General features: G+C 41.1%; 1 protein-coding gene across 3 annotated transcripts in view; it reads left to right on the forward strand.

Annotated features, from left to right (window-relative positions):
* Window positions 1-56: 56 nt before the first annotated feature.
* Window positions 57-24879, forward strand: part of ANLN (anillin, actin binding protein) — a 46744-nt gene continuing 21921 nt past the window's right edge. For 2 of the 3 annotated variants that reach the window (XM_039862751.1, XM_039862753.1), the window contains exons 1-11: window positions 58-287; window positions 6021-6174; window positions 8480-8785; window positions 11517-11896; window positions 12969-13191; window positions 15098-15288; window positions 15561-15668; window positions 19603-19729; window positions 22768-22878; window positions 23599-23837; window positions 24541-24686. In XM_039862751.1, coding sequence (XP_039718685.1) covers window positions 270-287; window positions 6021-6174; window positions 8480-8785; window positions 11517-11896; window positions 12969-13191; window positions 15098-15288; window positions 15561-15668; window positions 19603-19729; window positions 22768-22878; window positions 23599-23837; window positions 24541-24686 — 2003 coding nt within the window. In that variant the 5' untranslated portion in view covers window positions 58-269. Of the gene's footprint in view, window positions 288-6020; window positions 6175-8479; window positions 8786-11516; window positions 11897-12968; window positions 13192-15097; window positions 15289-15560; window positions 15669-19602; window positions 19730-22767; window positions 22879-23598; window positions 23838-24540; window positions 24687-24879 lie in introns of all 3 variants that reach the window. The other variant, XM_039862752.1, reaches the window with a different exon arrangement.

The following is a 24879-nucleotide window of genomic DNA, read 5'->3' on the forward strand; positions in this document are numbered from 1 at the left end:
GTGACGCAGCGGGGGCGGGGCGAGGCGCGCCCCGCCTCGCGCGCATGCGCGCGGCTCCCGGCGCTGAAATTCAAATTTGAACGTTCGCCGGGGGCCGAGTCCGACACTGGAGGCCGAGGGGAACGCGAGGGAAAGTCGGGAGCGTTTCCCTGCCCCGGGCTCCGGGTCTTCTCCAAGTGACGCGCTGAGCCGGGACTCACTTCTTTTTTCTTTCCGGATTTGAACCACCGTTTTCGTCGTCTTGCAATCGACAGGCGAAGTCCGGAGCGATGGACCCGTTCACGGAGGTGAGGGAACCTGCGGACGCAGCCGACCATGACCCCTCTCGGCCCCCACCCTCCCCGACCCACCTGTCAACCCCTGGGTCCCCCGGGCGGGCAGCGCGTGCGCAGAGCGCGCGGGCGGGGGTCCCGCGGCGACGCCCGCGGGCGCCCTTGATCCTGCGGCTCGTCTGCGGTTTTCCGCACGTGAATCTCCGGGGGCGCGGGGGAGGGGGGGAAGGTTTGGAGTCCGTCTTAAAAGGCGGCAGTGAGAAACCTCCCTTCGGCCGGGTTATTAGAACGCCCCCCTGGAGCGGGGCCCTGTCCCCCCGAGAGTGCGGCTGGGCCCCGCGGGACGGGTCCTGCTGGACGTAAAAGCGTGGGTAACTCACAGGGTGGAGTCGGTGCCCGAGTGACTCACTGCTGCGTGTGCAACCGCCGCTTGGAGATGGAATGGAATGTGATTTGAGGGCTTCGTGTAGCCGGCCGAGGAGCCGAGCACTTAAGGATGCTGTTAACGAAATGACATCCACACCTTAGAATAAGCCGGTGTCTGAAACTATTGCTTCCGATCCTATAGAGTCAACAGTTCCTTAAGATTCCATTGCTCAGATGACTGGGACAGAAGTTTCACACCCGAGATCGGCACTAATCGAAAGGAAGCAGTGCTGGCTGCTTATGTACAAACCAAAGTTACTGGCCTGCGATTTAAAAAAAGCTTGAGTAAAGAAGTAAACCTTTTTCTGTGTGTGTGTTTATGGAACATAACATTACAGCAATAGTTAACTCATATTTTGCTCTTGGGAAATCGAATATGGAGTAATGACGTAGTTATTGTATCCATCATTTCTCTCACTTTGACTTCTCGTTGAGACCGTGCAGTGACATTTTCTGGACTTTTGGGTTGCCAGTCCGCTCCCCTTTCTTGCAGGCCAGTTCCTCTTTCTTTAGGTTGTGCAAGTTTCAAACGGTTATTTTTTGAGGTTTTGCGAAGTGGACCTAAATATATCTCTACACTAGATTTAAAAACTTAAATGCTATGGAGAGTAGTCATACTTTTTTGGGGGGGGGCGGAATATGCTTACAATTTCTTAAGTCTAAGTTAGTAAAAGTTTCAACAATTAAGAGTTTACTTGTATTCAAACACAGCAGTATTTATTTGTTTCAAATTCTCAATCATCTTGGGGGAAAACACATTCATTTGTTCACCTTACTTTTAAAGATTTGGACAGAAAAATCCAGAACACGTTTTTATATTAGCTTTAAAGAATAGAGCTGGTCATGCCCCAAATATTTTCACTTACATTGAAATTTAAAAGGATTTTTATGTTACTTAGATTAGGATTCCTTAAAACATTGGCCCTATGTGTTCTTAATAATCTTTTTATTCTCCTGAATAACAGCATCAAAGTATTTTGAAAAAGTTGGCTGAAAATTGTACTTCACTTTACTTTAAAATGTCATTCTGAGGCTAGTACAAATCTCAATTAAAAGAAACTTTATTGGAAAGACACTTCATTTTAGAGTGTGCTCAGAAATATCTATGGTTTAATATGTATGGATTATATTATGAAAAGTTAGGTCAGTTGCGGTGGGAATAAACAGCTTTGACGTCTTTTCCTTAATTGGTAATGAGTGAACTATTTGAATTGATTTCAACCATTTGGTGCTTAATTATAGCATTCTTAACATTTTTGCACAGTGAAATGAACTGGCGCAGTTCCTTCTCTGAAAAGAACTGAAAGTCAGTTAAAATGACTTTCTCAGCCAGAGATTCTTATCAGAACCATAGAACACAGGAGACTGAGAAGCAGTTTTCTCAATTTTCCCATGCCATCCAACAAGCAAAGGAGAGATTTTAATTTGTTGTCTTAATGTCAGGGCACCAGGGCTTAATTCTCTAGGTGACTCTGGTTGAGAAAGGCGACAACCATCTTAAACTCTTCTCACACAAGGGTGTGTTCACTGGCTCTCCTCCCTGCTGTCATTGGTGCCGCAGGCATACTGTTTGTCTCCTGCCTCCTCTGCCCGGCAGCCTCTGATGTAAGCTCTTGCTCACAGTTTGAGCTCTCTTCTTCGGAGGGGAGATCACCCTTCTCACTGCTCAGCTCACTTGATTTACCTCTTGATCGTGTTTCCTGACAGAATGTGGACGTCATGAAGGTAGCACTGTTCCATTCAGAGATGTTTCCCTGACATCAGGCACATCCAGCAACATTCTGCTTCATTAATAGAGAAGAGAACCATTCGGTGCAAAGTATTTTACAGAAAAATAATAATTACACATAACACTAATTGTTCGAACAATATCACAGTTTTTTTAACTGTAGAAAATTTCAAATGACTGTAAGTATAATAACCGCTCATGCGTCCATTCCCCAGCAACACAAGGCCATATCGTTTCACTGTATCCCCACTCTGATCCCACTGAATTATTTGGAAGCAAATGCTAGAGATCATCTAATTTCATTCATAAATACTTCAGTATTTATCACTAAATGCTAAGGATTTAAAAAAAAAAACCCATAATCTTAATGCCATTATCACACCAAAAAAATGAACAGCAGTTTCTGTCGCTGTTCCTATTTCTCTCCATGCCTCATGCTTTTGCAGTTTGTTTGAATCGGGATCTGGAGGGGGTCCACAGGGCGATATCTTTCTGAAGTTCTTCATGGACCAACTAGAAATAATGAATCCACCTTGATTCATGGACGAATGAATAGTTTAGGTAAATGTTTATGATGATCTGATATGAGCTATAGCATTAAAAAAGTTATGTTGATGATGTGAAGTTAGTTCTGTGACAATAAATTCTTAAAAAGAGCATTTAGATTTAGTCAAAAGACAGTTTATAGTGAAGTGTTTAAGAGCCCAGGCTTTGGAACCTGGGTTTGAATTCCGACTTGCCACCTCTTAGCTATGAGACCTACGGCTTGTTATTTAAACTGTGCCTGGATTTCTTCAGCTGTAACACAGCAGTGAAAACAGCCTACCAAATAAGGTTTTGAAAATGAAATGAGACGCTGAAAGTACTTTATACTAAATCCTATATAAGAGTTAGTGATTGCTGTTGTACTTTTTAGGGGAGTTTAAAGCCGTAAACTTGACTATTCATAACATTGGTGTTAGCCTCTTAGTTTGAAGCCCTGCTCACAGGTGATGGTCACCCCCGTTCAAGGCTAGCACAGGGAACCACAGACCAGGTGTGCCAAGTCAGAACTTTCTGTGTAGGAATCTTAGAAAAGGCTACAGTTAAAATATTTTGTAAAGCATCTTTTCTTGCGCTATAAATAAACAAACATGCTGTTACTGTTTGGAATGGAGTTTCTCTTATTTTCCAAAATTAAGTAAAAATCTCTATATTAACCTAGGAAAGAATGACCTTGAGCACTTTGAAAGTAAGTAATTTATATCGAGTGTACTTTGTTTAAGAAGACAGGGAAATAAGTAACACTTCCTAGAGAAATGTCTGTCAGATATGATCGGAGGTGTGTGTGGCAGCAATTGCTTAGATAAATGTCAGTTACCTTAGATTCATCCGTGTAGGATATCTTATTTCTCAATTATATTAGTTATTGTTTTTTAATGCCTCTACTATTGGAAGAAGGAGGTGTGATATTTGAAGGGTATTTTGTTTGTCTCTTACAAAGAACCCTGAAATTCTTGATGCACTATTGTAAGGAAGAATGACTTAAATTTACTGAGCTGTTGAGTTTGTACTTTGCATATATCCTTTCTTTTAAATTAATCTTTGGTGCTTATTAGTTTTATTTTACAGAGTAAGGAACTTTGTCTGCTTATCTACTTTAATTTTTTTGATTTTGCAATTTTTGAATCTAATATAGACAATAGAACCTTTGCATACGTTTGAATGACAAAACCACATTCCTTTGTTGTGACCGTTGCTCCTAGTAACTGAAGATGCACTGAGTCACAGTGTTCTAACAGACTGGAGTGGAATGTGGGCATGTCCATAAAGGCATGTAACGAGGCCCGTTTTGCATCTGGGGAGTGACACATTTTATCATAGGGAAGATTGTCAGACACATATGAATTTGTGTAACAATATATCTTTTGAGGTTGTCGAAGACTTTTATTTAAAGGGTGACGGTCCTTCTGATCTCAGAAGCTAAGCAGGGTTGGGCCTGGTTAGTACTTGGATGGGAGACCACCTAGGACGACCAGGTGCTGTAGGCGTTAAAAAAATAAAAATAAAGAGTGAAAGTCTTGTATTTTAGAAGGCATTTGGGTCATAACTTACCTTTTCAGTGACATAACATTTAGATTTAGTGTCACTTCTTTCAATGAGCTTTAAATTAGAAATCATCCCTGAGAAGAGAATTGTGTCTTCTTCCCCATTTAGCTCCTGCTTCTTTTGTATACTCGGAGGAATTTTTAAAAATTGTTATTCTATTTTAATTAAGGAATTAAAAAGCTGAGAGTTTAATTTCTTGGTCTGCTAAGCACTGTATCTATGTTTGCCCAGCAGTCTGTAATGTCTGCCCAGTAACCTATACCCCTCCTGTAGTTGTGCATATTTGGAAGGAAGTAAATGGTTTTACAGGTCGTGTGTTTGTTTTTACCACACCGATTCAAATAGGAGTTTCAGTTCAGGGTAAAAAAAGTATTCATGACTTAAGAGTTTATGGGATGGCTGAGATTTCAACTTAAACTTTTATTTTATATTGATATTTAATTAAATAAAACATAAGATTGTGTAGGGCTTTTTTTCCCTCAGGATCGTGTTTCTTCTGGAGGCCCTTGGAGCGAATCTATATCTTAGCCTTTTCCAGCTTCTAGAGGCCACCTGCATTCTTTGGCTCGTGGCCCCTTCATCTGTCTTCACAGCCACCGATAATACCACTCTGACCTCTGCTGCTCCCATCGTCTCAGCTTTTCTGACTCTGACTTTCCTGCCTCTCTTTCCTTATTGGGGCCATTGTGGTTACACTGGTCCAGATAATCCAGGATGACCTCTCCACCTCAAGGTCCTTAACTGAATCACACCAGCAAACTTCCTTTTGCCATGTAAGGCAACATATTCGTGGGTTCAGGGCATTCGGATATGAATATCCTTGGGGGACCATTATTCTGCTCATTTATCTTAGTGCTTAAAACTAAGCTCTTAAACAAGTACTTAAAACTAGTGCTTAAACTAAACTCATCTGGGCTGTGTTTCTGTTGCTCTCCCCAGGGGTCGTGCAGGTGTCTGCTATGATCTGGCAAATTATCTGGGACCGGAGGGCCTGAAATGGCCTTCCTCTCATGTCTCGTGGTTGATGCTGACTGTCAGCTGGACCACGTGTCTCTCGCAGGCTTGACCTGGGCTTCTTCGTATGGTATAGTGTTCCAAGAGAGAAGGAGTGGACACTGCAAGGCCTCTTGAGGCCTGGGATTGGAAGTCACCCAGTGTCACTTCTGCCACATTTTATTGGTCAAAGTAAATCATAAAGCCCGCACAATTCAAGGATATGGAAATAGATTCTACCTTTTGATGGAAACAGAAAAAAAATCCGTGGCCATTTAAAATCTTACGCAGCTAACTTGCTCTATCCGCATTTTATCCACCCCCCCCATTACTGTTCATATTACATCTGTAATAATTTTGACATTGGGATGCTCATTTGGTGAATCTTAAGTTACATAGGATTTCACTCTTAAAATTTCACTTTTATCCTACATGGCAATTGGTGATTTTAGAAGACAACTGAAGTTTTGTGAACCTTCGACTAAACTGTGTTTTCAATGTCCCATATGTAGAAACTGCTTGAACGAACCCGTGCCAGGCGAGAGAACCTTCAGAAAAAGATGGCTGAGAGGCCCACGGCCGCAGCCCGGTCTGCGGCTCACGCCAAGCGAGCCAGAGAGCCGCTTTCAGAAGCAAGTAACCAGCAGCCCCTGTCTGCCAGTGGAGGTAAGCCCGAGGAAAAGCAAAACCTGCATGTCATAAAGGAGAGAAGCCCCAGACATTTCATCATGCATGCAGAAGAGCCAAGGTCTCGGGGGGGCTAATGTAACAGCCTCTCGGGGAAAGATTGGCTTCTGTTCTATTTCAAGGTTATTATATCAACCCTAGGACCTATAGGGCCATAGCGGAGTTTCTTTTAACAAATATTTTAAATCGATTGGTTGAACTTTATTTTTCTCCATCCAAAATTATTCTTAAAGCCCCCCAATGGAAGAAAGAAGAAGAAAGGAGCAGAAGAATGCTTACATGGGCAGTGCTGTGGAGTGTATTTGCTCCAACGATGCTAGAACCGCTGGACCACGTTCAGTGGTGTCTCTGGCATGAGCAGGGCAATGAAAGGCAGACCTCCTTGCACCTGCTTGAAATGTCATGAGCCTTTTCATCACCTGCTGAGCCAACTCTTGAGGGCTAGGCGCAGAACTGGTGAAATGAAACACACGCTCACACATACTCGGAAACCTATCTTATTCTTTCCTAAATCCTGGCGTCCCCTGCCACCTGCCTCAGGCTTTTCCTAGAGTGCGGAATAGTCTGGAGGTCATACTTTTCCTTAGTATAACTTTAAAATGCAGGTAGAAAAAGAGTATTATATAAGGCAGAAGCAGAGATGAGGGCGTGGGGCTGGCAACAGTTATTTTGGAAGCAAACCATAAAATGAGAATTTGTTTTTGTGTATTTATATATTTTGAAGGGAGGGAGAGAAATACACACATATGATATTCAGCCAGGAAGATAGAGGCCTGGCCCCAGTCCAGGGTCTTCTGTTTCCACTGCGACATGAGTTTATACAACTAAATAGTACTGCGCACTTGAAAACTAGTGGTTGGAACTGCATTTCAATGCTTAAATGAAGGCATTATTTATGGTTTTACATTAGGACGGTAAACTTAAAGAATTCTGTATTTTGAGGTGGTATTGCATGTTAAAATAGAAACACTTTCCAAAAATGATTAAATAAGTAAATGAATTACAGAAAATTAGAAAATTTTGTGATGCATATTTAATTAGATCGACGTCAATGAGGGCAGTCGTGGCTTCTCACGAACACGACTGTGGTCACTCCCGGAGCAAGATCACTTGGTTAGACCACCAATGAAACATCTCTTACGGCATTTACGTGCTTACTTTCGGAAATTATTATTTTTCCAGGAGATGTATTAAAATTCATTCCTAGGTAGAAATAATATGCCTTGTGTTTGGATAGCTCCTTTTTATTTTAGGATTTTAAAATTTAATTTATAAGTGTTCATGGAAGTTTAAAATGGGAAATGTTGTTAAACACTTGTGCTGATAAATTCGTTTGGTATTTACCAGGTGATTCGGTCACTTTTCTGGTGCCCTGCCTCTCTCCTATACCTTAAGCCAGGTGCCCTTCTACTCTTGTTTATTATGGCTCCATGAAAGCTTGTTCGAAATATGGAAAGCTTGGTTTCTACTCTTAGTTCGGTTGTGTCACTTTAGGCAGGTCACTGAATTTTTCCAGGCTTGCCTTTTTTTTACCTAAAAAGGAGGTGGTCAGGCCGTATGGTCTTTAATGCCTCCTGGAACATTTGCTTATTCCACATGTGTCACTTTTAATTTCCTGTGTCTTAAGACTACATAAAGTACTATGCACATATCTTGCGAACATTATATGAATTTTTTTCATTCAGATTTTTTAAACCGTAAATTATGTTTTCTCAAAAAGAAATCTCTCAAATCAGATTTCTAAGTTGCTGAAAAAAAGTAGAATTTTACACATTTCTTGTTGTAGGTAAAATCATTTAAAGGATTTGAGAAACATGATGTTTTATTAATTTAAGTACCTAAGGCAAGTTTTCATGCTGTGAGAAATTAGGGAATTTTGAATTTTTGTCCTCTTGTTTTTTTTTTTTTTGTTTAAAAGATTAATTATTTTTTTATGGTGATGTTGGTTAACAAAATCCAATAAGTTTCAGCTGTACACTTTACCAGTAAGGCATATATATATTTACACTGTGTGTTTACCTCCCATAGTTAGATTTCTTTCTGTCACGACATATTTGACGCCTTTACCTCTCCCCTTCTCCTTCTGCCTCCTCCCCTCTGGTCACCACTAGTCTATAGTCCATGTCCAGGAGTCTCTGTTCGTTTGTCCTGTTCATTTGTGGCTTTTAGGTTTCTATCCCACATACAAGTGATATCATGTTGTTTTCAACTTTTTCTGTCTGGCTTATTTCGCTTAGCGTGATTATCCTGAGGTCCATCCATGTCTTTTTCCTTTTTAATGTAGAGAAATCTTGTACAAAACCATCACCATCAAAAAAACGCTGTTCCGACAACACTGAAGCAGACGTTTCGAACTGGGAAAACGAACAGCCGGTTCAGTCAGCTTCTGCAAAACCTCCTTCTCCGAAGCCGTGTCCTCGGGCGCGGCAGCAGGCACCCGCTCCGGCCAGCGACCCCCCGGCCCAGTCGGTGCCGGCGCCGGCGAGCGAAGGGCCAAATTCAAAACCGGGAGCAGCCGCAGCCTCGTCGGTTAAAGCGCGGATGCAGAAGCTGGCCGCCCAGCGGCGTCACTGGGAGAATGGTACGACAGGTATCAAACGGATGGGTGGGGTGTGGGCCTCCTCTCCGTTTCCCTAAGATTCGGCTTGGTTTGTTGAAACTTTTATTTATCAGTTGACACCTGAAAGGTGAATGGTTTTATTGTGCCCATATCTCGAGTCTTGGTCACTAACAGATGGTTTGCAAGTCAGTAGTACTTTGATCTGTTGGTTGTTCTCATTGAAGTAGGCGATGATGAGCTTCTTAGACTAGTTCTCCAAAGCCCGATTTTGTAACAGAATTATCTTATATTTGCAATGTAAAACAGCAGAGAACAAACTATACTATTAGTGCGGCTGACCTTCAGCAATATGTTCAGGAACTATTTCGTGGATCCGGTAACTAAATGAACTAGAGTGACTGAGGAAAGCAGTGCTCTTCTGCGGGAGAGAACGCTCGCTGAGCACCTGCAAAGCGCCTTCCTGTGCTGAGGTGCTGGAGGCAGACGAGGGGACCTGGCCTCTGCCTTTCATGGGCCCACAAATAGATGGAGGGCCTGAGAGTAGATCAACAGTCATGTGACAGGGTTCAGGGTTCTTCTGTGATATAGTTTATCTCTTGCCCTGTTTAAAAAAAAAAAAAAAAAAGCCTTGAGATGACTTACAAAAATACCTATATTAGAAAACAAGAAAAATAAGGAGATCAGCCTGAAGGGAAGGAAAAACAGCGAAGGTTAAGGTTAGTTTATTAAGTAAGGCCTTTAGGTCCCCTACACTTGCTAGAGATGGCTCTGAGCTTCCTAGCAGCCAATGGGAAGAGGGAAACATTATCAGTTACTTCAGGGGTCCCCAATCCCCGGTCTGTGGCCTGTTAGGAACGTGCCACACAGCAGGAGGTGAACGGCTGGTAGGCAATGAAGCTTCATCTGTGTTTGCAGCCGCTCCCCAGTGCTAGCATCACCACCTCAGCTCCACCTCAGATCATCAGGCATTAGATTCTCATAGGAGCACCAGTCCCTGGTGCCAAAAATGTTGGGGACCGCTGAGTTACATGACTAATGTTTGTAAGATAAAGCGGAACCATCACTGGCAGTAAGACCCTAGAGAACTTTCTTCCCTATGTCCTCAAAGATGACTTTGGGCAGGCTGGGAAACATATAAGGTTTCTCAAGATACGCAGGTAGCCCTGCTCCAAGCTCAGATCAGTAAAAGCAGTTCCAAAGCGCACCAGCACAGTGCAGGCGGACAGCTCGGCGGACTGCACTGTGGTAGAAAAACGAGATAAATTTGAAGAAAGCAGCAAGGGCCAGAGCCTTTGGAATTTAACCCAAATTCCAAAGGCTGATAGGGAGGTGCTGGGAGAGGTTAGCTGGCAGATGTTTGCGAAAGCTCACCCTGGCATCAGAATTGAGGAAGTATGGAAGAGTGTAGAGATTCGAAGCAGAAAGACCAGTTAGGAGGCTGGTGGTGTAATCCAGAAACACCCTGACGAAGGCCTGTGGAAGCGAAGAGGAGAGGCTGGATTTGAGAGATTTGGGAGAAAGCATCTGTAGGACATGATGACTAGATGGTGGAGGATAAGGGGGGAAAAGAGGAAGAGGCCATGATGAGAAGGAAGTTGGTCGTGATTTCAACTTCAGGTATGTTATCTTCAGTGCCTGGGGAGTAGCCAAAAGGAAGTAGTTGCTAGGAGACCAGGAAGGATAGAAGTGGATGCAAAGATAGAACTAGCGCAGGATGTCACGAATGGAAACACACGGCCTACAAAGTGCCTGCAAAGTGCGTACTGGCATCTAGTGACAATAGCAGAAGGAACTTCTGGGAAGCAGTGTAGGCAGAAGGCGGTTGAAGTGAGTTGAGCGGTGAGTGAATATCGTGTGGAGAATGAGGCACAGTAGCTCAAAAGGGGGTCCCTGTGATGAGAGAATGTTCGTTTCTTTTAAGGTGAGAGGGACTTGAGCGTATGATGTGCAGAGAAGAAAGTTTGCAGAGAGGAAGAGGGGTTATTGGGAGCAAGGTCTCTGAGGATTTGGGGAGAGCAGAATTGAAACTTCAGGCAGAGGTCTAAGCCTAGGACAGTGGGAGGAGTCCCTCTCCCATCGACTGAATTTGTGGACGGGAAAATGCCGTGGCCTTGACTTCGCTGTATGCTTTCGCGCATCAGGCCTAGATCCCTCACTAGCGAAGGGTCACCTCTTTGAGATTTATCTCCAAATGAGGTAACTGCAGGAAAACATTTCAGTCTAACCTTGTGCTCACCAGTACCGTATCCACTAGCCATATGTAGCTTTCACATTTTGAATTAATTAAAACGAAAGTAAGTTTCTAGTTACCCTAAGCTCATTTCAGATGCTCACTAGCCACGTGTGGCTGGTGGTTACTGTACTGGACAGCATGGCTTTAGAACATTTCCATTATTGCAGAAAGTTCTGTTATACAGCACTGGTCCAATCCATTTTTAAAACAAAAAGTTCCTGTGGAATACATAATCTTAAATTGTGCAGTATTATAGCACTGTGAATTAACTCTAAAAATATAACCTAAATGTATGGTATCTTATGGCATAGCTATAACAAAGTTATTTTTTAAAAAGTTCGGATTAAGTATTATCTGATTTGAAAAGATGTTGTCAAATTTAAGCCACTTAGCTTCACGCCTGGGAGAGCTTTTTACCAGCTAAACCTGTTAACCTCATTTAAAATTCTGAATGGAGCGATCCTGGTATTTACACAAACATACATCTCTTGAACATGGCTGTTACTGTTTTTCTGAAAACATTTTCAGATGATATCCCCGAGAGCTCACTCATCTCCGTAAGGCCACCGGAGGAAAAGGCGGCCTCCCCTCCCAAACCGTCCAAAGCCTCAGCACCCCCAGTTGGGAGGAGGGGTCGTCTGGCCGACCTCGCTGCAACTATTTCCTCCTGGGAAGATGACGTCAACTGCTCATCTGCAAAGCAGAACAGTGCACAAGGACAGCCTGGTACCGCTTGTTTATCCAAATTTTCCTCTGCAAGCGGAGCATCTGCCAGGATCAATAGCAGCAGTGTTAAGCAGGAAGCTGCATGCTGTTCCCACAGGGGTGGCGAGGCCTCGCTGAGTAAAGGCCAGACCCCGAGTCCTGAGCGTGCCCCTGTGGCTAAGGGCGCCGTTTCCAGCTCTACGGTAAGTACAGTTTTGGAAACCTTTTCTGTTATGAGTGATGTTGTATGTTTGCGTGTAGCTGTGTATTTTATAACATGTTCCTAGTGTTTATAGGTATTTTTAGAATATTTGTTTCATAGAAAAAGTACATACCTTAAATTTGGTACTCTGTCCCGAGATAAATTGGCGGTTAACTAAATTAACACTAATTTAGTGCAATTCTAAAGTATGTTAATATGGAATGGCAGAGTCTCTTCTTAGTCATCAGGGAGAGCTCTGAAAACTTGCACTCTCCATTAGAGTGTTTTAGGTATGTGTATAAGTGCATCAAATATTTCTGAAAACTCGTAGCTGTAGTCACCTGCACTTGTAGTTGTAGTCACCTGCCTTTCGAAATGCTTGAAAGCTTACCTTTCATGTGTCCTGCCTCAACGGTTTTTAAAAACAATCTTTAGAAACCAAAACGGAAAAAGGTTGTGTTCCTGAGCAGTGTCTTTAAGTGTAGAGCTGGGTTTGGAAATTAGACCTGCATTCCATCCCAGCCTCGCCACACGATTAGAAGCGTGGCTTTGGACGAGTTACTTCATCTTGCAAAACCTTGTTTTTCCATTCGTAAAATGAGAGAGAAAGGATTATGGGGAGGACGAAATGGGATAATGTACATAAAACACTTAGCGTAGTGCTTGGCACATAGTAACTACTAAATACCTTATTATGATAAGCATCAGGTACATGATTTGATTTTGTTAAATTAATACTGAATTAAAACAAAAAATATGTAATTTGGTCTAACACAGTTCTAGTGCAATTATATGAAAGAAATTGTTTTTTTTAAATAGTGATTGACCCTCATCCCAAATTATCCATCAGTTTATTATGCAGACTAAATCAAATATTATAATTTGAATAATCACATTTTCAAAATTGATTTTTTTTTTCAAAGCTTTCACATTGGTTTGATCTATTAGACAGCAAGAAAATCTTTTTCCGTAGTTTATGTAAGGGCCACCAAGCAAATAGGATTTGAGTTTTGTTATAGGACTACCTTTAGACCCTGTGGATGTTATTTACCCTAAGTATTATCATGTTTCAGAAAGCTGCTGCTTCTCCAGTGAAATCTGTATCCATCACCGATGCTAAAAATTGTGGGGTACAAAATCCTGAGGTACTTCAAAAAACTTCTGTGAGTCCTTTGAAAACAGAGGTATCGAAACCCATTGGCAAGTCGACTGTACCCCAGACAGTTCAGCCCAAAGAAGAATTAAGCAGAGAAATTTGTCTGCAGTCTCAACCTAAAGACAAATCTACAACACCGGGTGATGTATTTTTTAAAAAATCTGAAGTTAGTAATGACAACTTTCAGAGTGTCTGTTCTCAGCATTTTAAATATCCAGTTGTGATGGTACAGCGTGGGTTTGCCAGAGCAAATGCCTGAATTATCAAAGGAGACGTTTTTCGAATTCAGCTTTAATTGATTGAATGAATATTCATTAGTGTAGACTAACCCAGTTACTGGTCAAAGCATTTCACCTGTTACATTCGAACTGTTTATACGTGCATGTTTTCTAGAATGACTGTGCTAGATATTGTCTTCTGTACTTTTTGATGCAGACAAAGCATGTCTGCTTGGAAGTCACATTTTAAGGGCATAATGGAGAAATAGTCTGTAACCAAGTGTGTTTGCAGAGTAGTGCTTCTCAGACTTTCATTATGAAAGCACCTTTAGCAAAGGGAGGTCAATGCGTATACAAATGATTCCACTCCTAGTTACATTGATTTGTGTGTATGCTGTATGTGTGGACATGTGAAAGTTCAAAATTACTAAAGTAAACTGATGCTCCTGGAAGTCCATAATTATCTTGTGGCGCCTTATACCTACTGGCATGCCCCACATGCTGTTGATTGAGAGACACAGGACTAAAAAATATCATTCAAATCTATAGTAATATTGTTTACTTTGAACTATGTTCTTTTTCATTAGAGTTACTTTTGGAGAGACTGTTTTAATCTAAATTTTTAACTTCTTGAAAACACACTCTCTCCAGAAACTATGGTTCATCATAATAGAGAAGTAGACAGATAAGAGTGGGGGATCCATTAGTTATGGGGTGAGTAGGAACCAGCAGTCAGTTTCCAGAAGAGCCAAAATGAGAACTGGGAACAATAGCAAAATCCTAACATGAAGTAGGGTTAGTCACTCCAAAATTTCTAAAGACTGAGGGCATAGATAAGAACAGCATAGATAGAAAAACATTCTTATTATTCTTGGCTAATGTGTATTCCCAGAATACATTAACAGGGCCTCAGAGATACTTAATTTACATGTTTCTTTGTATTTATAATGGACTCTAGTTTGAGTTATGGGATGAAGTGGTAATGAGTGACATGTGGAGTCTTCAAACTATAGCCATGGGTCAGATTTTGCCCTTTACCTGTTTTTGCAAAGGAGTTTGTACCAGAACACAGCCATGCCCACTTATTGTCTGTGGCTGCTGCATGCCTCATGCCGAGTGTAGTAGCTGTGACAATGGCCATGTAGCCTGCAAAGCCCCGAATATTTATTTGTTGGCTCCTATTAGGAAAATGTTTGCCAATTTCTGATAGAGATAACCTCCTTTTACATAGTACAGTTCCAGCATCCCCATGATGGAGGTGATATTTATCCTGTTTGTTCTACTTTAAATGTACTGCCTGCTATTTTAAATGAGTAATGTTTGAAGACCGTATAATCAAGACATCCTTTGGTAAAGTGAATAATCTCTAATTTTTATTTTTGAGAGAAAAAGAATTCCTGGATTTTCATATGTTGGAGTTCTTGAAAGCAAGTTAAAATAAGTCGGACTGTAGAAATATAAGTAGTTGAGTTATCATGGCCAGGATACTTGGTGGGTAGGATATATTATTAATACAATTTCCAGTCATTTAGGTTCTGATTATTTAGTTTAAGGGTTTTCTAATCCCTGTCATCCTTTTATTCTACCTTAAAAACAATTTTCTTTTAAAGAACTAAATTCTATAGTTAAATTATAGGCATGGAATTAAATAGTATGGTAATTTTTTAAAAATTTTCAACTATTTTCATATTGTTCACTTTCTGGATGAATATTTCTAGTAGAATCAAAAAGTATTTTGGAGCTGTACTGGATTTCAGAACTCTCTCCATAGAAATCGTAATTGTTACTTACTCTGAATAGCCTCCAAAAATGTGTGTGTTTTCTGTAGGAGGAGCAGGAATTAAGTCTTTCCTGGAACGCTTTGGAGAGCGTTGTCAAGAACACAGCAAAGAAAGTCCAGCTCGTAGCACACCTCCGAAAACCCCCATTATCACTCCAAACACAAAGGCCATCCAAGAGAGACTGTTCAAGCAAAACGCATCTTCATCTACTACCCATGTAGCCCAACGCCTCAAGCAGGTATGGCTCCCTGCTTTTTACCATTATCCATTACGTGGTCTCAGCAAAGAACCTACAGAAATCAAATCGTGTGTTCTCATACTGGTCTTTTTGACTGAGATAAATAGCTCCTCGATTCTTCGTATCCCTTATTTCAAATTAGAAATGTTATTTGTCCTGCGTTCCAGGTACATTGTGATTTTTTTAATCTTAAAACTGAAGACAAACAGTAGTGTTTGCATATCATTCTTAAACTTGGCTCTTGTGTGAAATAGAGCTTTTGATGGTTTTAGGAACGTGAGAAAGAACTAGCATGTCTTCGTGGCCGATTTGACAAGGGCAGTTTATGGAGTGCAGAAAAAGACGGCAACTCGAGAAGCAGACAGCTGGAATACAAACAGGTAACACAAACGAGAAACGCAAAAGCGAGCTTGGTCCCAAAGTCATGCTGGGAACTGATTTGTGGTTCTATTTTGTAAAATAATTATTGATAGCCTTTCTTGTTCCAGTTAACTATATCACTTTCCATTCATAAATTCCTTAGACGTTCATACTAGCTCTTCTTTCTCTTGGGATATTTTCCCATTTGGTGGAACTTTTTACCAAATTCACTGATGATCTCCTTAAAATCAAACTTAAACAATTATTCTCACCATTTAATTGATTTCTGATTCCGTTTAACATTCTACTTAGATGCTGGTTCTAAAATGTTTCTCAGAATCGACTTTTCTCATGAGTAATTGCATACCTTTCCCCAAATACCATTCTTTTAAACTATCTGTAACCCTTTCAATGACTAAATACCTCCCAAATTTCTCTTTCTTCTATATTGCTTCCTGTCAGATTTCATTAATCAGCCTTGAGCAAAATCCCTACTTGTAAATGTAAACTATGTCCTGCTTCATTTACACACCTACTGTGTACAAAGTCCTGTGTTAGGATATCTTGTTAAGCTAAAAATAATAGAATTATATTTAAGGTGGGTACCAGTAGAAAAAGAACAACAGTATGCTTTGAGAAATACCTACTTGGTTGCATTTATTGTGCGTGTGTGTGTGCGCGCGTGTGTGCGTGCGTGCGTGCGTGTGTGCGTGTGTGCGTGTGTGTGTGTTTTAATCAGTTCTCTTGCTTAACAAACCATGTTTCCCAGCGTTCTCATCTCAACTCTTTTTCTTTCTTACTTGCTCTGGGACATCTCTTTCTCATCCTCATATCTAGCTTCAGCCAAGCACGGAAAGGCTAACGATGCTCAGCTATGCTGTGCTCATCTCTCTCCTGAGCTCCGGGCCTGGTTGGCTGGTCGAGCCCTCTGCGCTTTGCTGAAGCATTTTTCCCATGAAGTCTGTCTTCACGTAGGGCTTTGCTCTGCTCGTCATCTAAAACAATCTGGGAGTGCTCCCTTGGCTCCTTCTTGTTATTACTGTGTCTTCCTACACACACCCCCTCACATAAACACACTCGTATCCGGCGATACATTTTCTAAATGTCACCAGGCTGCCTTCTCCTCTGCTATTACCTTAATCGCTAACATAGCTTTGTATGTATTGGACACTCTGCTTCTCGTCTGGCTCCTCTCTAGCCTATCTCACCCACTGCTGCCAAAGAAGTAGTTTTAAAAAGCGAATATTCGCTTGCTTAAAATCCTGGAGAGCTTCCCATAGCCGTCATCAGAAAACTGGCTGCAGCGCTTGGCTTGACGTCTAAAATCGTTCAGAATCTGGCTCATCCCCACTGCCCCTCCACACCTGTGCTTCAGGCCTGCCGTGTGGACTATTCGCAGTTTCTCAACCGTACCCGTGCTTTCAGATCTCGTTGCAGAGATGCTCCTCTGCATGGAGTATCTCCTCTGCATGGAGTATCCTCGGCATGGAATATCTCTGCGTGGTGACCTCCTGCTTCACTTCGAATAGGTCAAAGTTTAATCTGCTGGAATCCTTACTTGGCCTTTTTCCCAAGGAGCCCTTCTTTTTTTTTATCCACGTCATCCTATATTTACCCACACTGGAATATCTATCTTCCTGTCATAGTTTTAACTTTGCTTTTCGCCACGGCCTCTGAGAGCCTATCAGTCTCTGTGTTCTGAGCACTTGGCGCACAGGGGAGCTCCGTGCATTTGTCTTTGAAGGAAGGAATTGAAGAGCTCACCTTTCCATCAGCGTGCAAGGTCTTGCCTGTCATCCTAAAACGAAATCGACTCTCCTCTCTTTCTTTGCCTCCTTTTCATGCAGACTCTACCAGAAGACTAGTCCCTACTTGCTGCTTCCAATTTTTCTCCTCTTGATCCACTCAGGCTGTCACCTGTCCCATGGACCACTGCCCTTATCGGATGCACCAGTGGTCTTCAGGAACTGACTTTTAGGCGTTTACCTTGACCTATCAGCAGTCTCGACACGGCGTGTCAGCCTCTTCTGTTTGAAGCACCTTCTTCACTTGGTCGCCGGTGTGTCACAGTCTCGTGGTTTCCCTCCACGTCTCTGTAGTGCAGCAGCTCTGAACTTTGTGCTAAATAATTCCCGATACACCCGTGGAATTCCGCCCCAGGTAGCTGCACATGTGCACGTGCACAAAATTCTGAACGTGATAACAGGGAGAGCACGGGTCTCCCTGTCTCAGATCTCATCTGTGGTACCCCCAAAGGGAGCCGCCAAAGAGGTGGCAGGAAGAGACGGACGGTTGAGTGGTGTCACTAAAGGTGAAGGAAGAAAGAGCCTTCAGGAGGAGGGAGCAGTCGGTACTGTCAAGTGTCTGTGTCCACTGAGGACCGGACTGGACCGAGGCCACCGGCTTTGAAGCGAGCCTGTCGTGATGTGGCCAGAGGGGTGTTGGTGGGATGAGGGTGAGGTGTGGACAGTTGTGGGAGAAGCAGAGCCGGGGCCTGGGCGGCCCTGGGAAGTTAGTGTCTAAGGAGGAGGGAGGCAGGGGGCCGTGGCCGGGAAGGGCTGAGGACGTGAGAGTCGGTTTGTATTTGTTTTGTTTGTTCTGAGAGACTTAAGGGAATTTCAGTGTTGATGAGAAGGAGCTAGTTGATGGGAAGGAGGTGAAGATGGACGGGGCGGGGTCAGTCTTTGGAGGGGTAAGAGTGGCTGATTCCAGAGCACCCTGACGAGGACAGATTCGGACAGTTTCCGGTGTGATAAGGAGGAAGGGAGATGGTGTTTTCCACTCAGGGCCTCTGGCGGGCACCTTTTAAATACGTCATGTCATTCGCTCCCCACGCTAGCTCTGTAAGTAGGTAATAACCCCCCTTCTCCTGGGTCAGAGACTGAGACTCGGAGGGAAATCCCTTGTCCTAGGGTGGCACAGCTGGTGAGTGGGGAGCCAGGGGTTCTAACCAGGCCTGCTGACCGCAGGGCCTTCTCCTTCGGCCGCTGTGCTATTCCTGGGCGCGGTCCGCAGTACGAGGGCGTGGGGCTCGGTGAGTTTATTTGCCTTGCCAGTCATTTCATTCACCCATCAAACGTGCAAGTGCCTGTCGCATACAAAGCACAAAAGCTTTTTACTCTCAAGGTGTGCTCAGCCCCTTCTTCTCACTTCTGAAATGCACTTGCCCTGCTTTCTGCCGCTTCTCAAACTGCTGGCCCAACCCTAAAACGGCCTGCAGCGCAGCTTTTGCCAGTTTGCCTGGCCTTTGTGCGTCAAAAGCGGCTTCTAACATGAGAGGCAATGCGGTCTGGACCTAGCTCTGGAACAGGAATGCCTGGCTTGTAAACTGGTGGAGCCAGTTACCCGCTGTGTGTAAGTATTAGCTGCTGTTACTCCTATTCTTACTCTCATTTGTTTATTTCTACTTCTGCTTTAATCATAAAGCCTTTTCAAAAAGAAACAAAACAATGAATATTTCTCTTCCATAACCTTGTCAGTTATTTAAAAAGACTCAGATACGGGATTTTTTTATCCTTCTGACCTGGTTTTGTCCTTCATTGTCTTTTTTGTTTTTTTTTTTGGTTTGTTTGTTTTTGGCATTTTGCACATCTGTTCAGTGGAATCCTGAGGCATGAACTGTCACTAGATTTTCTGGGTGTGGGATGTGGTAGGTGACATGGGGGATTGTTTTTCGTTTTGAGCACTTTCACTTGAGTTGGTTGATCTAAAGCAAAATCTCCTCCTCTCTTGCCTCCTGTTCTCTCGATGGTTTTACACACTGAAATCACCAAGACGGTGAACTAGCCCGGAGGGCTTGTGTTCCAAACACGGCTGGGCCATTTCACACACGCTCTCTCTTTTGTTCTGAGGAAGCTCATATAGAATAATGACCCTCGTTTCATTTAATAACGTGTAAAAAGACAGTCTATAGTTTTGAGACTTAAAATTTCTCTCTTCATTTGCTTTTTGCAGGAAATTCGCTGTCAGAGCACTCCCCTCAAAGAACACAAAGTTGTTTCAAACACGCCATTGCTTCCAGTAACGGAAAAGGTGCCGGAAAATCAGACACCAGCAAAACCTTCCAGCACAGAATCCACAGGTGAGCGTTTTGTTTCTACTTCACTTAAACACAGAGATTTCAGTCTACTGTCATTTTGGGAATTGGATTAGAAGTCAGAAATGCTGCTCTGTGTAAAAGTGTAAAAAGACAGAATCATTTCTTCATTTCCAATCACTAATTCATTTCTGGCCATCCAGTATGCTTCTTAGTTCTCTTTCCAGAGTGAGATTTCATCCTTTGATGAGAGTGTAAATTACTACAGTTTGAATGTGTGCATGCTCTTTAATTCAGCTCTTTTGCAAGTGTTCGTAAGTCGAATTACTAGAACTAGTGTGCAAAGATGTACTCTGTACAGAGGTTATAAAGGCACCGTTTTAATAATAATAAGATTTAAATGACTTAAATGTCCATCAGTACAAAACTATTTAAATAAATTGTGCTAAATTCATGTAATCAAATATTATGTAACTACTTAAATGAATAAGATAACTGTTTGTAATGATATTTAGTATATCATAGACACTTAAAAAATTATTTTAAAATTGTGGTAAAAAGCATATTACTAAAGCTTAACCGTCTTAATTTTTAAGTGCACAGTTCAATAGTGTTAAGTACATTCACATTGTTGTGGAACAGATTTCAGAGCTTTTTCGACCTGCAAAACTGAAACTCTATACTCATGAAACAACAACTTTCCATCCCCCTCTCCTCGGCCCTGGTAATCACCACTCTGCTTTCTGTTTCTGTGAATTCGATTATTTTGGTACCTCATATAAGTGCAACATGCAGCATTTATCTTTTCAAGACCAACTTGATGAATTTAGCATAATGTCCCCAAGGTTCATCCATGTTGTAGCATGCAACAGAATTTCCTTCTTCTTTAAGACCAAATGATGCTCCATTATGTATATAGGCCACATTTTATTTATTCGATACCTGTCATTGGACATATGGGTTCTTTCCACCTCTTGCCTATTGTGAATAGTGCTGCAATGAACGTGGATGTACGAATATGTCTCTGAGACCCTGCTTTCAATTTTTTTTTTTCTTTTGGATATCAACCCGGAAGTGGGATTGCTGGATCATATAGTAGTTCTATTTTTAATGTTTTAAGGAACCATCATACTGTTTCCCATAGTGGTTACATCATTTTACAATCTCACCAACAGTGTACAAGGGTTCCAGTTTTTCCACATCCGTGCCAACACCTGTTATTTTATTTTTTTGATAGTAGCCACCCTCATGGGTGTGAGGTGATAGATCATTGTGATTCTGATTCGCATTTCTCTTATGATTAGTGATATTGAGCATCTTTTCATGTGCTTGTTGGCTATTTGTATATTATCTTTGGAGAAATGTCTATTCTGTTTATTAGTCCTTCACCCATTTTTTCATCAGGTTATTTGAAATTTTTGTTGTTGATTTTAGGAGTTCTTTATATATTCTGAATATTAATCCCTTAACAGATGTATGGTTTGTAAGTATTGTCCCGTTGTCCTTTTGCTACACAAAAGTTGTTAAGGTTGACATAGTGCCCTTTGTCTATTTTTGCTTTTGTTGCCTGTGCTTTTGGTGTCACACTCAAGAAATTATTGCCAAATCCATCATCATGAAGCCTTTTCTCTGTTTTTTTTTGTTTTTTTGTTTTTTTTTCCTAGGAGATTTATAGTTTTGAGTGTTACATTTAGGTCTTTAATCCATTTTGAGTTGATTTTTGTGTAAGGTGTCAGATAAGGGTCCAACTTTATTCTTTTGTACGTAGATATCCAGTTTTCCTAACATCATTTGCTAAAGAGACTGTTTTTTCTCTATGAATCATCCTGACAGCCTTATCAAAGATCATTTGACCATATGTGTGAGGTTTTATTTCTGGGCTCTCTATTCAATTCCATTTCTCTATATGTCTGTGTTTGTGCTAATGCCGTACTGTTTTGATTACTATACCTTTGTTATATGTTTTAGAATCAGAAAATGTTGGTCTTTTAACTTTATTCTTTTTCAAAATTATTTTGGATATTCAGGGTCTCTTGAAGTTCCATGTGAATTTTAGCATGGGCTTTTCTATTTCTCCAAAAATGCCATTGGGATTTTGATAGGAATTGTGCTGAATCTATAGATCGCTTTGGGTAGGACTGACATCTTAACAATATTAGGTCTTCCAATACATGAACATGGGTTATGTTTCCATCTACCTGTCTTTTTAATGTCTTTCATCAATGTTTGTAGTGTTCAATGTACATTTCTGTCACCTCTTTGGTTAGATTTATTCCTAAATATTTCATTCTTTTTGATGCTATTATACATAGAATTATTTTTAAAATTTCCTTTTCATATTGTTCATTGGTAGTGTATAGACAGGCAACTGATTTTTGTGTGTTGATTTTGTATCCTGCATCTTTGCTGAATTTGTTTATTTTAATACTTTGTGTGTGTGTGTGTGTGTGTGTGTGTGTAATATTTAGAGTTGTCTATATTTAAGGGAATGTCGTCTGTAAACAAAGGTAATTTTACCTCTTTTAAAATTTGAATCCTTTTTTTTTTTCTTCTTGCCTGTTGCTCTGACTGGGACTTCCAAAGCTTTGTTCAATACAAGTGGTGAGACTGGGTATCTTTGTCTTATTTCTGATCTTAGAGGAAAAGCTTCTAGTTTTTCACATTGAGTATAATGTTAGCTTTGGGCTTTTTCTGTATGGCCTTTATTATGTTGAGGTAGTTCCTTCTATTGCTAGTTTATTAAATGTTTTTATTGACACTTTTTTTAAAAAGTGAAAAACAGATTTCAGAATAGTATGTAAGTATGATCGTCTCCTGATAAAAGGATATGCACACGTGTACACATGGGGTTAATTGGAAGAACAAACAACCTAGTAATACAGATGTCCCTTTCTCTGGGTATGGAGAAAGAGAGAGATGGGAAAGATAAGAGAGGGCAGGTGTTTTGGGGGATTCTCTGTACATTTCTAAGTTTGAAATGCAATTTTATAATCAGAAAAAAAGATACATAAGAATCCTTCCTTAACTAAAAATATTCTAGGCTCTTACATATATTAATATGTTTTTTCTTAAAAACTTTTTAGGTTTCACTGAATGTGAAATGATGAAGTCTAGCCCTTTGAAAATAACATTGTTTTTAGAAGAGGAAAAGTCTTTAAAAGTAACATCAGACCCAAAGATTGAGCAACAGACAGGTTGGTTTTTCTTCTTTATTTTTTATTAACACCGGACACTTTATGAGAAATAATATATTGGTGGAAGCACATATTCAAATATACAGCATTCTATATTTCTAAATGGCTTGTGCTTTTATAATACTCTCTCCCTCTTTTCTTTGCCTAAGAAATACTCTAGCTTCCACAGAGATATAGTACAGTCATCTTAGGGTCACAGACCCCTGTGAGACTCTTGTGAAGGCTGTCACTCAGCCTTCCTGGGGAAAGGAACTGTGCCCTTCCATGCCCTGTGTATACTGTAGGGGGAATTCGTGGCCCTTGAAGTTATTTGTGAATCCTGTGCTAAGTGATGCCCGCATGTCGCTGTTATCGACTGCCATGTGAAAGGGCAGCTCCAACAATAGGAAAAGTTATTTGAAAGAACATATTTTTGTAAGTCTGAAGCTTTGGGCTGTTACCCTACAATTTGAGTTTTTACTTTATATTTTTTCTTATACCCGAAGCATTGAATCAGCTTTTGAGAATTTTTACTTTTATTGCTTAGAAAATGTTACTGGAACTTTGAAAATTATTTTGCTTTTATATATTAGTATATTTTATTTATTTATTTATATTTAGGAGGTGCTTTTTCTTACGGCCGTTTTTCCTATTTAGTGAGTACATGAATGTTAGATCTCTGCTATCCCTTTAATTCTTAAAGGTTTGAATCACAGTATTTACTTATGAAATATTTTTCAGAAGTGGTACGTGAAATTGAGATGAGTGTGGATGGCGATGATGATATCAATAGTTCAAAAGTAATTAATGACATCTTCAGTGATGTCCTAGAGGCCGGTGAACTAGATGTGGAAAGGAGCCAAGAGGAGATGGATCAAGCAGAAGCAGAAAGCAGCGAAGAACAGGAAGACGCACTGAATATCTCCTCCATGTCTCTGCTTGCTCCACTGGCACAGACAGTTGGTGTGGTAGGTCCAGAGGTAAGGAAAGACTCAACGTAAACGGGCCCAGGACGCGTAGAAGCTAAGTGGTTCGGGGGTCTCCTTTTGTTTTATCAGGTGCCTGGAAAGTTTGCACTGTTTAGCAGGGGGTTTTGCAAACCTGATATTCTCTTAAAAGCAATCTTAAAATTCTTCAGTGGCTTCCTGTTGACCTTAGATAAAATCCAAACTGTGTCATGGCTTCAAAGGCCAGGCATTTGAGTTCGCATCCTGGCTCTGCCACTTACTTATGTTTATTGGTCAGGTGGTTTAACTTTTTTTCCATGGATCCCTCGTCTGTCAAATGAGATTAAAATAGTGCCTACATCAAGGGGTTGGTATGACCATTAAAACATATTAGTATATTAGTATTTAGCACCAGACAAATAACTAACATTTATGAGAGCTAGCTATATTCTTAGCTATCACCCTAAATTGATAACTGCAGCTTTGTTTGGAAATTGATTCAATTAGAAATATTTTTGAAAAGGGTTACAAGTGTAGGTTTTAGCTTTCGACTTTTACTTATTCATTTACTTTTTGGGAACTTATTTTAGTTTGTCTTGTTTTTCTGATGAGTCAGTGAACTTATTCTTTATTTTTTTCCAAATAATAGAGAAGAATTCCTTCAATTCCTCAGAATTTTGATTGAGGATCAGTGTAATCCATAAAACCTACTAACGTCTGACATGCTTCCCTGCAGAGTTTAGTTTCCTCACCTAGACTGGAATTGAAGGACGCTGGCATAAGTGATGAGAGTCCAAAACCAGGAAAATTCCAGAGACCCCGTGTCCCTCGGGCTGAGTCTGGTGACAGTATTGGTTCTGAAGATCGTGATCTTCTTTACAGGTAAGAATGTTTTGGGAAGGCATTCACTCACTTAAGGGTCACGGTGTAGATGGATGCGTTATTTACGATTATAGCATAATTAATAATTAACCTGTATAAAACTTTGGAATAACTTTTATCAGCCTGTCTTTCACCCATGGCATTTTCCCATTCTGGTGAAGTGTTCTGCTGATACTTTTTGATATCAGTATCG

Source organism: Pteropus medius, unplaced genomic scaffold, assembly GCF_902729225.1.
Source record: "Pteropus medius unplaced genomic scaffold, Ma_sr-lr_union100, whole genome shotgun sequence".
In the NCBI taxonomy this organism is placed as follows: Eukaryota; Metazoa; Chordata; class Mammalia; order Chiroptera; family Pteropodidae; genus Pteropus; species Pteropus medius.